The 11,916-nt window shown below is 59.5% G+C and overlaps 3 protein-coding genes across 4 annotated transcripts; 2 read left to right on the forward strand and 1 right to left on the reverse strand.

Annotated features, from left to right (window-relative positions):
* Nucleotides 1-763: 763 nt before the first annotated feature.
* On the forward strand, nt 764-3,814 carry GPBAR1 (G protein-coupled bile acid receptor 1). The gene is made up of 2 exons (XM_046019276.1): nt 764-954; nt 2,634-3,814. Exon 2 carries the CDS (start codon nt 2,679-2,681, stop codon nt 3,669-3,671), a length of 993 nt encoding a protein of 330 aa, XP_045875232.1. The 5' UTR covers nt 764-954; nt 2,634-2,678; the 3' UTR covers nt 3,672-3,814.
* Nucleotides 3,815-4,026: 212 nt separating this feature from the next.
* Nucleotides 4,027-8,995, reverse strand: LOC123950253 (angio associated migratory cell protein). 2 transcript variants are annotated; one of them, XM_046017962.1, is made up of 11 exons: nt 8,803-8,995; nt 8,184-8,342; nt 7,393-7,512; nt 6,741-6,880; nt 6,327-6,471; nt 5,948-6,031; nt 5,725-5,840; nt 5,481-5,584; nt 5,241-5,331; nt 4,920-5,074; nt 4,027-4,490 (listed from the first exon to the last, which is right to left on the reverse strand). In XM_046017962.1, exons 1-11 carry the CDS (start codon nt 8,921-8,923, stop codon nt 4,415-4,417), a joined length of 1,311 nt encoding a protein of 436 aa, XP_045873918.1. In that variant the 5' UTR covers nt 8,924-8,995; the 3' UTR covers nt 4,027-4,414. The 2 variants fall into 2 exon arrangements, with proteins under 2 accessions (XP_045873918.1, XP_045873919.1); XM_046017963.1 differs by having other exon boundaries at nt 8,184-8,339; nt 8,803-8,994.
* Nucleotides 8,996-9,318: 323 nt separating this feature from the next.
* PNKD (PNKD metallo-beta-lactamase domain containing) lies at nt 9,319-11,866 on the forward strand. Its single transcript, XM_046018330.1, has 3 exons — nt 9,319-9,437; nt 10,178-10,346; nt 11,470-11,866. Exons 1-3 carry the CDS (start codon nt 9,371-9,373, stop codon nt 11,660-11,662), a joined length of 429 nt encoding a protein of 142 aa, XP_045874286.1. The 5' UTR covers nt 9,319-9,370; the 3' UTR covers nt 11,663-11,866.
* Nucleotides 11,867-11,916: the final 50 nt, after the last annotated feature.

Raw genomic sequence — 11,916 nt, forward strand, 5'->3', positions numbered from 1 at the left:
CACACCTCTTACTCATCATGGAGGCCTCCTGTTGAGTGTCAGGCACTGGGATATATAGAGTCACGTGTTACTCTGCGATAGTCCCCAACACCCCAGAGAGGTGGTTTTACTTGTATTTTACACGTGGGAAAATTGAGGCCCAGGAAGTAGCTTGCCCAAATGCCACACCTCCTAGCCCAGAGCCACTTTTATCTCCTAGCCCAGAACTAGACTCAAAGCAGTTGAGAAAAGTATAGAATGACCCCAGGTTCTAGAAGGAAGTTTGGCTTTATAAACCGAAAGGCCCATCAGGTGATAGGATGGAAAGATCCTCAAGCTCCAAACAGCCCCACCCCTGCCGCCGCCGTCAGACGCTGCTCTTCTGAATTAACTTAACGGAGCTGGGTGTGCTGTTGGCTGGTCAGCACCCCCAGGGGTTTACAACTCATCAAATGTAAATGTATTCGCTGGGACAAGAAGCAGAGAGGGGTAGCCGAAACCCTGATTCCTCAAATTCTGATTCCTTGTCGACTGGATTGCATTTCTCAGATTAGCTAGGCATGCAGCAGGTGACAGGGCTCCCCTGAGGTAGGGGATCTTCCACCTCAGTGGCAAGCTACAGCTGGTGGCCAGGGAGGGGGCACACAGGTACAGGATAGGGGGAGGGCACTGGACAAAGACCGGCCAGCCTCCCGACTCCTGCCGCCCAGCCAGTGCCAGGCTCCACCCCCCAGAGGCGGGGCCAGGCTGAGCCCCACCAACCTCAGCTCCAACCCTCCAGAGCCCAGGCTGGGGCAGAGCCTGGGCAGCAGAGAGCCTGGGGCCCTGCAGTACCCGCAGAGTGGAGGCACCATGCCCTCAGCGGCCACAGGGACCACAGACAGCGCAGGAAGCCCTGCAGGCCCGCCTACAGGAACTCCCTGACCCCTGGGGCAAGCCCAGGCAGGGCCAGCAACACCTGCCTTCAAGAGCCATGTGAGTAGCTACGCCCTCCTCCCTGCCCCCCTCCACGCCCTCTGCCCCCACCCAGCACCCAACCTCACCTGGAGACCTCAGCCCCAGGTCCTGAAGAGGCCATTGCAGCCAGCCCAAGCCACCAGAGCCCCCACAGTGTGCGGGTCACGGGCCAGCACACCACTGGGAAGGTGGCCCAGGGGCCAGCCCTGCCTTTCATGCTGCTCCTGGGGAGGAGGCGTGGGTCTCCCTCCAGGGGAGTGCTGCAACCTCCAGCCCCGGATGAGAGTCCAGGTTTGAAGTCAGGGGCCCTGAGGTCTCATGGGGTTTAATAAAGTTTGTGGCACAGGGACAAAGGGAACAGAAACTAAAGGGCCTGCTAGAGAGGGAAGGATGTCCTGGGTAGAGGGCTCAGCGTGAGGGGTGGGGGAGGTTGAGGAAGAGGAAATAGGCTGAGGAGAGGGGAGAGGGGCAGCAGCTTGGCAGGCCTTGGTGGGCCTGGGGGGAGCTGGAGAGAAGAGGGTCCTGAGCTCAGGGAGACAGTGGTGCCCTCAGATCCGGTGATTTGGGGGTGGGGGCAGGTAGGAATCCTTTCCTTATTGACTTTAATCCTAGCAACAGGCACTGCTCTCCTGCCGATAGCAGCAGGAGTTTCCCCCTGGGCCTGGACCCTTCCTCCTCCCCACCATGTGGCCTTGGGGCCAGGGTGCCGGAAGAACCGAGAAAGGAAAAGACAGGGCCAGATCAGAGTCACAGAACAGCCAGGCCCTGCCCTTAGGCTCCTCCTGCCAGCTCCCTGAGGTGTGGGAGCTATCCTCCTTGCTGCTGGCATCCTCCTTCTCCCCGGCGATTCCTCTCTTCCTCCAGTTCCCAGGAAGGGTTCTGTTGCTAGTGTGGTGCAGATGAGTCAAGTTTATGGGCTGGAAGTCCTACCCGGAGGCTGCTCACTGAGCTGTAATCATTAGTATGGGGGGGGGGGGGGGTATAGGGAACAAGGCCACCTGCTTGCTGCTGCCTTCCATGGCTGTGGCCTGTCACTGACTCAGGTGTTCAGCCAGCCCTGCCCTTGCCTCTGCCTCACTCACTCCTGCCCTGACCCCCCAACCCTTAGTAGCCTACCCTCTCCCAGTGCTCTGGTGCCAACCGGGCTGGGAGCATCTGAGGACAGGGACCCCTCCTTCATCAGAGCACCTGCCCCTAGCCCTGGCCCCAGCCCAACCTGAAGGAGGCTCTCAACTGATCGATGGCCAGAAGCCACGACACACCAGCCAGACCCTGTTCTCCCTTTTGGCCAACGTGGAGGCCTTGCCTTGTGGAGGCGGGGATGGACAAAATGCTCTGGAGCTTTGGGACTGGGTGGGTCCACCCTTTAGTCTAAACGGATGCCTTAAAACGGCTGCCCAGAGAGGGTGGGACAGTCCAGTAATAGCACTGGCCAACATGGGTAGAGCCTGGGGAGTTGGGGGAGTATAGCTGCCCCTCAGCTCCAGCCCGTGGCCAGCACGCCGGGCGTACTTGTTGCTAGAGGGAACTTCTTAAGAGAAGCCCAGAATATGAATTTTTATGTAAATTTCAATAGGCAGTTATTTGGGGGAAAAAAATGTTCTCAGCAAACAAGATAAGGCCCGCAGCCTGCTGCTGCACGCCCTCTGGACAACTGCCCAGCGCCCCCTAATTCTGGCTGCCCATCTCTCATTCAGGCACGCTGGTTGCTGCTCCAGGCCTCCCCTGTCCCCAGGCCAGAGATGACCCCCAACAGCACCAGGGAGGCACCCAGCCTGGTTCCCACCGGGGCCCTGGGGCTCTCCCTGGCCCTGGCCATCCTCATCATCGCTGCCAACCTGCTCCTGGCCTTGGGCATCGCCAGGGACCGGCATCTGCGCCGCCCGCCCGCTGGCTGCTTCTTCCTGAGCCTGCTGCTGGCTGGGCTGCTCACGGGGCTGGCGCTGCCCGTGCTGCCCGGCCTCTGGAGCCAGAGCCGCCGAGGCTACTGGTCCTGCCTCTTCCTCTATCTGGCACCCAACTTCTCCTTCCTGTCCCTGCTCGCCAACCTCCTGCTGGTGCACGGCGAGCGCTACATGGCAGTGCGGCAGCCCCTGCGGCCCCGCGGGAGCACATGGCTGGCCCTGCTCCTCACCTGGGCCGGGCCCCTGCTCTTCGCCAGCCTGCCAGCCCTGGGGTGGAACCATTGGGCCCCCGGCACCAACTGCAGCTCCCAGGCTGTCTTCCCGGCCCCCTACCTCTACCTTGAAGTCTACGGGCTCCTGCTGCCCGCCGTGGGGGCCGCCGCCCTGCTCTCTGCCCGTGTGCTGGCCATGGCTCACCGCCAGCTGCAGGATATCCGGCGGCTGGAGCGGGCAGTGTGCCGTGGCGCGCCATCGGCCCTGGCCCGGGCCCTCACCTGGAGGCAGGCAAGGGCACAGGCCGGAGCCACGCTGCTCTTCGGGCTGTGCTGGGGGCCCTATGTGGCCACCCTGCTCCTCTCAGTCTTGGCCTTCGAGCAGCGCCCACCACTGGGGCCAGGAACTCTGTTGTCCCTCATCTCACTGGGTAGCGCCAGCGCAGCAGCTGTGCCCGTGGCCATGGGGCTGGGGGATCAGCGCTACACAGCCCCCTGGAGGACGGCCGCCCGCAGGTGCCTGCGCATGCTGCCCAGAAGGGCCCCCCGCACTGGGCCTGGCCCCCGTATAGCCTACCGCACCAGTAGCCAAAGCAGCGTGAACCTTGACTTGAACTAGGGGAAGGGCCTCTGCTGGCTCCTGCTCGAAGCATCTGTCCATCTCTGCCACCAAGGCAGTCTCCTCTTGTCCCCCCGGCCCTGCATCAGAGGCCCTGCCTTTATCTGACCCCACCCTGACCTAATAAACTCTGGCCAAGTCAAGGTTATCTCATTCTGCATCTTCGAAAGGGGGGGGGGAGAGAACTAAAGTCAGACGTACACCCACAGAGATCCGACTCCCTCAGCATCAACCGTCGGGGAGAGCCAGCTGAGGGCTCTCAAAGCCTAGCAGATTCTGCAGGGCCCCCCCACCCCGACATGCCCCTCCCTGGTTTCTCACGTCCAGATGCCACAAAACCCACACACACACAGTCTCTGGGAAGTATATTTTATTTACATTTTTAAAATCTGTAACTAGTATCTCTTCCTCCTTTCCACCCCCAGAGACTTGGGAAGGGAAAGAACGGGAACCTCAAGGACCTACTCCCCACATACAAACACACAGCCCCATGATCACACCAGCGAATGAAGGTGAATGAGAAAGAGGCCTGACCCCCCCACTCTGAGGGACCCGCAGGTCTGGGTGAGGGTGGGGGCGGGCACAAGGGGTGGGTCTCTTAAGAGAAGGGACAAAGGGGGCAAGTCAGTTTGAAGGGGTTGGAAAGTAGTCCAAGGCCCCCGCCTCCTCCTCCCCCATACCCTACCGCCTCTGCTGGTGGGGTTTCCCTTCACCCCTCAACACCAGAGCAAAGGCTGCAGCCGTTAGCGGTCAGGTCTCTGGACACAAAATACTTTTGCTTTGTGGTCTCCTGATGTAGTCACCACCAGGGAGGCATCTCTGTGGACAGAAAGTGCAGGTCGATGGGACTGAGGGCCCTAGGCCCGGCCCCAAGCCCACCGCCCTGAGACCCTCAGGGGACCTGGTGCCTGGCACCGTGTCCAGGCTGCCGTGTCCACGTCAAGTGAACATGCTGGAAACCTGCACCGAGTAAGAGGGTCAGAAAAGAGCCACAGCATGGGGGAGCTGGTCCCAGCCCCTCAGCGCCAGAATAGAGATGTGAGCATCGATGGAGGTCCCCAACCATTGGAAGCGACAACTCCCTCAGGCTTCCCTGCACTTAGGGCTCACAGGCCGCCAGCAGGCCTTGGGGCCCACCTTCCGTCCCTTAGGAAGCCCCTCCCACACCCCAAGGACCCTGTGGCCCTCCAGGGGCCATTCCCATCCTCCAAATACTCAAAGACACTCCAGCCCTTGCCAGATTCGTACTTGCTGAGGGCGAAGTCCAGGATTTCGGCCGTGTGGCCCCGGTAGTCTGTGAGCAGGCGGCCAGTGCGGGCGTCCCAGAGGCGCACGATGCCGTCCAGGCTGCAAGTGTAAACCACGGCAGTGCCCGCCTCCCACAGCAGCTGCACGATGCCTGACTGCGCCGGTGCCAGGAGACAGAGTGGGCATCAGGGCCGGGGAAGCAGGGGGGGTGGGTGGGGCGAGGCTGCCTCTGACTCTCAGGGAGGGAGGGGAAGGGTAGGAAATGGGGCAGAGGGTGGGGACCAGAGAGCGAGCCCTGCCAGGGCTCCAGGCTGCCTGTACCTGGTGCCGACACTGGTGCCTGAGGGTCTGCGTAGACAGGTCATAGATGGCCAAGGTCCCATCCAGGTAGCCAACAGCTGCCAGAGGCATCCTGCGCAGAGGAGAGGACCACTCGGGCTAGCGACAGCCCTGGACTCCCGCACCTTGCACTGCTCCCTGGTTCCCCAGCCCAGGCACCCCTCGCCAAACCCTCCTCCCCAGCTGGCCTCTTCTCCAGGCCAAGACCCTTCTCACACTCACACGCTACAGAAGCCCAAAGACTCCACAGAGTTGGACTCGCTCTCCTCCCCTTCTCCCACGCTGGGCTGGGACGCCACAGTCTCAGGTCGGAAAACACCCACCACCTAGAATCCCCAGGGAGAGAAGCTGAGGATGGGAGGAGGCCTGATGAAGGGGAGGAAAAGGGACGAGAAGAGTCCCGGGGTGGAGGTGGGGCGGGCATGGGAGGCAGCGGCTCGGCAGCCTGGCTCTGGGTTACACTCACCTTGCCGGTGGTGGCACTGACCAGCTTGGCCTGGCAGTCCACAGAGCCGGTGAGGAGCAGGCTGCCGTCCTGGTTGGTGGCGACACAGGTCAGAGGGCCCTGGTGACCCTCGGTCCCTAGGACAGAGCAGATGGCAAAGTAAGGCTTCATTGTGGCCCCCGTATCCCACCCCAGGCCTTCCGCACAGAGACCCAGGGAACCCCTGTCCCGCCCCCTTGGAGACCTTTTAGTACGTGGATTGGGCTCCCCTGCTTCAGGTCCCAGATTCTGATGGTGCCATCTTCGTAGCCGACCACAGCTCTCTTCCCTGAAGGCCCACAGGCACAGATGGAGGGGAGGACAAACAACACTCTCAGACACACCCAGCAAGAGAACGGCAGGGAGGGAGAGACAGGACGGTAAGGGAGCAGATGCTGCCCCTGGGACTAGCGGAAAGTCAGGGCAGGAAAGGGGAAGCAGTCTGCTCTAGAGCCTGAGTCCATGTTCCGGACAGCAGACCTCGGAGCTCGCCAGCTCAGGCCCAGGAGGGAGCCCAAGACGCTGCAGAAACCTGCAGCCCACCACCCGGCAGCCTGGCAGACAGCAAGGGGAGCGGCCCTCACCATCAGGGAGGACTCGGCCGCAGGTAGCTGGGCAGTTAGGGCCTTGGAAGGTCTTGCAGTCGCCATTTGGGACCTTCCACATCCAGGTGTTGCCGTCAGCTGTGCCAGCCAGGAGGACAGGTGCCCGAGGGTGCCACTCCATCCACTGGGCAGAGAGGAGGGGGTCAGCAGGCAGGCCTTTCACCCCATTCCCCGAGGAGCCCTTCCAGAAGCTCCACCCAAGCTGTCCTTGCTTCTGAGGGTGGCAGGGACTGGACAGGAACAGAGCCAGACACTCCTGCTGCGCCTGGACAGCACATTGCCTTCAAGCCGGTGCAGTCTGGTAAAGCCGAGTCTGGACCCCCCCCCCCTCCGCCCCAGCTCCTGGCACCTACCAAGGCCCCGCACAGCTCAACACCACTCTGAAGATCTCACCTCCAGATCTCCTGCTTCAAAGGACCAGACCTCCTCCTTGGTGTCCACCTGCCACACTTTCAAGAGGCCGCTCATGTCCCCTGTGGCCACGAGGGTAGAGTCGTGGCTGAAACCAGCACAAGTAACAGAGTCTTTATGGCCTGCAAAGGGAAGGAGGCAGAAAGAGAGAACATGAGGAGAACAAGACGCAGGTCTGCCCCCTGAAAGGACCAGCTGGGAAGAGAAAGGTGGGTCCCACCATAACAGGGGACTCAAGCTCACTGCCACTCCAGGAGTCAATACTCAGCCAAACCCCACAGGTCTCCCTAGGGGTGGCGATGCTAGCCTTCCACTCAACCATGCCTAGCTAGCCCAGGCCTATGTCCTCCCCATTCTGTCTGCTCCATACCTCTGCCCAAAAAAACAGCTCCTCCTTTCTGTCCAAATATCCTACGGCCGCTGCTACCTCCTCCCAGACCTTCCCCAGACTCCTCGGGCCAATACTGGCTCCCTCCCCATGCCTGAGACAGTCTAGGTTATTCTGTTCTGAGGTCCTTGGGTTCAGCACAGAGCTTGCCCCAAATGGGGACCAGTAAATGGTGCTGGATGCACAACCATTGCAGGCTAGCCCCCAAGACCTCCAAAATAACACAACTACACCCGCACCCCTCACCTGCACACTCAAAGAGCAGCTCCCCATCACTGAGCCTCCAGACGAAAGCCTTGTCATCTTCACCCCCGGTCACTGCCAAGGTGTTGGTCTTGGGGTCCAGGCTCACACAAAACACAGATGCTGTCCCAAGAGACATTCCATGAGTAAGCGGACAGGGCTCCTCCACCCCCCACCCCGGGTTCTGTCCTTCGGGACCTTCAGGAAGCCCACCCCCTGCTACCCAAAGCAACATGTCTTTCCTCCTGGAAAAGAAGAGTGCGTCCAAGTTCTAAGTTTCAAGCATCAAGTTGTTGGAGCAATCCCAGCCCATGCTTGCCAAGCTCCAAGTCCTTCCCCAGTGCTGCTGCCCTCACCGCCCCAGATAGACAAGGAGTGTACACGTGCAGGCTTCCAGGTCTCAGCACAGGGTGTCACCAGGCTGAGCACAGAGTGAGGAAAGCACCGTGTCACTTCCCTTCTTAAGGGCTAATATTGGAGAGAATTATATAAAGCACATTCAAAAAGGTACAACTACCTCTAATTTACTACAAGGTAACCTTCTGAAAAGAAACTAAGACCCAGGGAGATTAATAAAGATCACAAATCGCTAAGGAACAAGAGGAGGATTTGAAGCCAGCCGGCTCCAGGAGCCAAGCTCTCCCCCAGGTCCTCACAGTGCGAGCTCCTCCAGGGCAAGGCCAGCCTCTGTTTTCCCAACTCCCTGTCCCTCCAAAGGCTCCCTGCACAGCAGGTGTCTGATGTTCCAATGCCCACGTGCACTGAGTTGATGGCGGATCCCCTCAGAGACCTACCTGAGTGCAATGCAAAGGTGACTTCACTATCGTCTGGGCCCTCCATGCTGCCGACCACCCCTTCCTGGGGTTCTAGAACCCAGCCCTCCTCGTTGCCCTCTTCCTCTTCCTCTTCTTCTTCGAAATCCACATCTTCCATCTCCTGGGCCAGATCATCTGCTTTGGGGAGAGGGTTAAGAGATGCGGCTGGGCAGACAGTAAGAAAGAGGGAAGGGGAGAAGTGGTGGGGAGGTCTGAGGCGCTGGGGTGTAGCAAGAGGGTCGGCTGAGGTCCGACAGAGAGGGAGCAGCGAGGGCAGAAGCGGCAGGGAGGCGGGGGCACGGGGGACGGAGGACAGGAGAGGTCTGAGGACCCGGGGTTGGCCAGAGACGTGTGGGAAGGGAGGACCGAGGGGATGATGGGAAGGGGGTGTGTGAGGGGAAGGGCCAGAGGAGGCGTCAGGGGAACCCCCACCCCTGCCAGGCCTAAGAACTAAGTGTGGGGGCAGGGCAGGGGGGGAAGGGCGAAAGGGGTCGGTAGGAATGACCAGTGGGGAGAGGAAGGGAGGGGGGAGAAGCAGGGGTCAGAGGCCAGGGGTGAGCGCCTCCTGTCCCACGGCCCGAGGAGCAGCAGTTCTCACCTGGGTCCGGCGGACCAGGATCCAGTTCTACCACCTCGATAATCTCCTCATCACCATGGAAGCTCAGGGTCTCCAGTGGGGGGGTGTCAGCGGCGGCCCCGCTCTCGGATTCGGACTCCATGCGGCGCAAGCGGCCGATCCACTTCTCTGGGCCCAAACGCCTCCCAGAGTCAGCTCTGCGCGACGACGCGGAACTCGAGCCCCTCCTCCCGGGAGGAAGTAGGCGTAGGCAACTCCCCGGCAGAAAGAGCGACGGCCACTAGGCCAATAGTGAAGGGGGCTAACTGCCCGATCCACCAATCAGAGGCCAGAGTTGAGAGAAGGGGCCGGGGCGTGGCAGGGAGAACCCAAACTCCGCCCGGCCTGACTCCGCCTCCAACAGGAGGGAAACAAGCGAGCGTGCGCGCCTCCGGGGTCTCCTGGGAAGAGTAGTTCTCCCAGGTCCCCTCGCTGGCTTCTGGGAGTTGTAGTTTCTAGTCTGTAGGCAGGACGGAAGGAGCGGGGGAGGCCCCTTACGCAAACTACAATTCCCGGCGGGGAGCGCGGTGAAAGGGGGTGGGATCTGAACATGGCGGCGGTGGTAGCTGCTACGGCGCTGAAGGGCCGGGGGGCGAGAAATGCCCGCGTCCTTCGGGGTAAGGAGAGGGACCCCGGGGAGGGCAGGACGGCAGGGGATCCCCTTTTTTTATACATCCCGACCAGCGATAGCAGGAGATCATGGCTGTCGATTCCTCCCCGCACCTCTCTCTGCAGGATCATAAAGAGTCTGGGGGCTAAAAGATGCTCTCTAGAGGTCACACAATCCATCTCCCTGCCCTCAAGTTACGCGACACCTCTGGGGTCATGCTGCGAGAGGGAACTCTGGGGAAGCCTTTTAGACTCCCGCGCTCCAGGTGTTTCACACTCACCGCAGTGCAGAGGAAAGAGCCCTGGGCTTCTGGAGGCTTGGGTTCTAGCCCCGGATAATTAGCAGTTTGACCTTGCGCGAAGCAGCTCGTCTCTCGGGGCTTCAGTTTCCTCTTGTCTAAAATAAGGGGAGAGAGTAGACTACCTTTAAACTCCCAGTGCTAACATCCTGCAGTTTGAAAACCTTTCCTCGGATTTCCTTCATACGACTTATGTGAGCCCCACTGCAGTCCTTCACATCCTGTCGTCCGAGCAGATGAAGAACAACGAAGCTCACTCTCCTGGCACCAGGGTGATGAGCCCGCAGTGACGTGGAAGTGGCTTCCAGAGGTGCCACCTCGATGGCAATTTTCCCATTTCCCTTTGGATTCTCCCTGGCACTTGTAACTTCAAACTGCCTTCACTCCCCTTCCTCCCCTGGGCTTTCTTCTCATCCTCTCTTACTGATCCTCCTTCTTTCCATCCACAGGGATTCTCTCAGGAGCCACAGCTAACAAGGCTTCCCAGAACCGGACCCGGGCACTGCAAAGCCACAGCTCCCCGGAGTGCAAGGAGGAGCCAGAGTCCCTTTCCCCTGAGCTGGAATACATTCCCAGAAAGAGGGGCAAGAACCCCATGAAAGCTGTGGGACTCGCCTGGTGAGTTTTAACTAAAACTCTTTGCCCACCAATGGGGAGTGGCACAGGGGAGGGCGGGACCCAGAAACTTCTCCAAGTTTCAGGTGGTGAGTTGAATCGAGGTTGTGGGGACAGAACTGCTTGGTGTAAGAACTGGAATCTCAGAGCAGTGGCGCAGGGGAGGTGGGAAAGTATGTGGAATTGGAGGCACAGTGGGTTTTCTGTGTAGTAAGCTGAGCTGATCTCATTTGAATTTGGGTCCCTGGCCGCCTTCTCTCTTTTGGGAGCTTGGGCTGAAAGCCCATTGAGCTCTTTTCATTGAAATCATTGAGATCATGTGAGATTGTGTTAGTTGTATAAGTAGCATCTAGGTGTTCAGTATATCGTTATTTGGATCTGACTCTGACCTTAATGTGTATTGTTGATCAATATTAAAGGAAAGAAGGGGAAAATTAACACTTTTTTCCGCACCTGAGGTGTGCCAGTACTTTACAATGTAATGTTTTAGTTTTTTTCTGAGATAAACATTACATCTCCTAAATCCAAAAGACAAAACATTTTTTAAAAATTCCATCCCATTTCACAGAGGAGGGAACTAAGATTCAGAGGTGGGATTCCCACCGGGTCTCATGACTCCATGTGCTCTACCCCACACCACAGTGCCAAGCAGGTAGTGGTGGTTACTCAGATGAAGAAGGGGGATCTGGGAAGGGATGTGTGTGGGGCGGTTACAGCAGAGAAAACCTTTGCCAGCACTTGGGAGAGGGTAGGAGGATGGGCCGTCTGGAGAACCTTGCATGGTCGGTATGGCAGGATCGCAGGGCTCACGTCGAGGGGCATGAAACTGTAGGGGACAGGAGTGAAAAAGTGGACACAGGACCAACCACACTGGGCCTTTTGTGCTGTGCCTGAGACTTTGGATTTGGCCGGGAAGTGACGGAGAGCTGTTAGGGAGTTTAAAGCAGTGCGGTAGCCAGGATCTGATTTGCTTGGGGCCCTCCAGCAGCCAGTTGGAGGAGGCTGCCCAGAAACGAGAGGTATTGCAGTGTTCCTGCGACCGATGAAGCTGGAATGAGATTCCCCCAGCTCCTCTGGCTCAGGCTTGGCCCCTCCCCAAACCCCGTGCACATCTCCCCACCCCTAGGGCCATCGGCTTCCCCTGTGGTATCCTCCTCTTCATCCTCACCAAGCGGGAAGTGGACAAGGACCGTTTGAAGCAGATGAAGGCTCGGCAGAACATGCGGGCATCCAACACGGGCGAGTATGAGAGCCAGAGGTTCAGGGCCTCCTCCCAACACGCCCTGTCTCCTGAAGCTGGGTCAGGGGTGCAAGCCTGAGGAACACTGCAGCCCTCCCCTAGACTCTATTGACTGTGGCCTTCAAGACTGTGAAGTCCTTTGGGTTTGGCCAGGATTCCAGCCCTTGCCCATGAGGGCCGCCAGAGGGCGCATGAAGCCCAGGCCGCTGCCAGCGCCTGCCCTGCCCCTCCCCAGAAGCCAGCCAAAGGCAAATAAAGTCAGAGTGTTTTGAGCGCCAAGGAACCAGGAGTGGGCTTGTGAATTCCTTGGGATGGGAGGGGCAGAGGGAGGGG

The sequence above is a fragment of the Meles meles genome, chromosome 9 (genome assembly GCF_922984935.1).
Source record: "Meles meles chromosome 9, mMelMel3.1 paternal haplotype, whole genome shotgun sequence".
Lineage (NCBI taxonomy): Eukaryota > Metazoa > Chordata > Mammalia > Carnivora > Mustelidae > Meles > Meles meles.

Bases quoted from the DNA above. Each gene is read 5' to 3' on its own strand.
- GPBAR1 (XM_046019276.1), top strand. From the start codon at position 2,679: ATGACCCCCAACAGCACCAGGGAGGCACCCAGCCTGGTTCCCACCGGG.
- LOC123950253 (XM_046017962.1), bottom strand. From the start codon at position 8,923: ATGGAGTCCGAATCCGAGAGCGGGGCCGCCGCTGACACCCCCCCACTG. The intron at 6,472-6,740 runs GTGAGATCTTCA...CTCTCTGCCCAG, and splicing joins TTGAAGCAGGAGATCTGGAG to TGGATGGAGTGGCACCCTCG. The intron at 4,491-4,919 runs GTACGAATCTGG...TTCTGTCCACAG, and splicing joins CTGGACTTCGCCCTCAGCAA to AGATGCCTCCCTGGTGGTGA.
- PNKD (XM_046018330.1), top strand. From the start codon at position 9,371: ATGGCGGCGGTGGTAGCTGCTACGGCGCTGAAGGGCCGGGGGGCGAGA. The intron at 9,438-10,177 runs GTAAGGAGAGGG...TTCCATCCACAG, and splicing joins AAATGCCCGCGTCCTTCGGG to GGATTCTCTCAGGAGCCACA. The intron at 10,347-11,469 runs GTGAGTTTTAAC...CCCCACCCCTAG, and splicing joins AAAGCTGTGGGACTCGCCTG to GGCCATCGGCTTCCCCTGTG.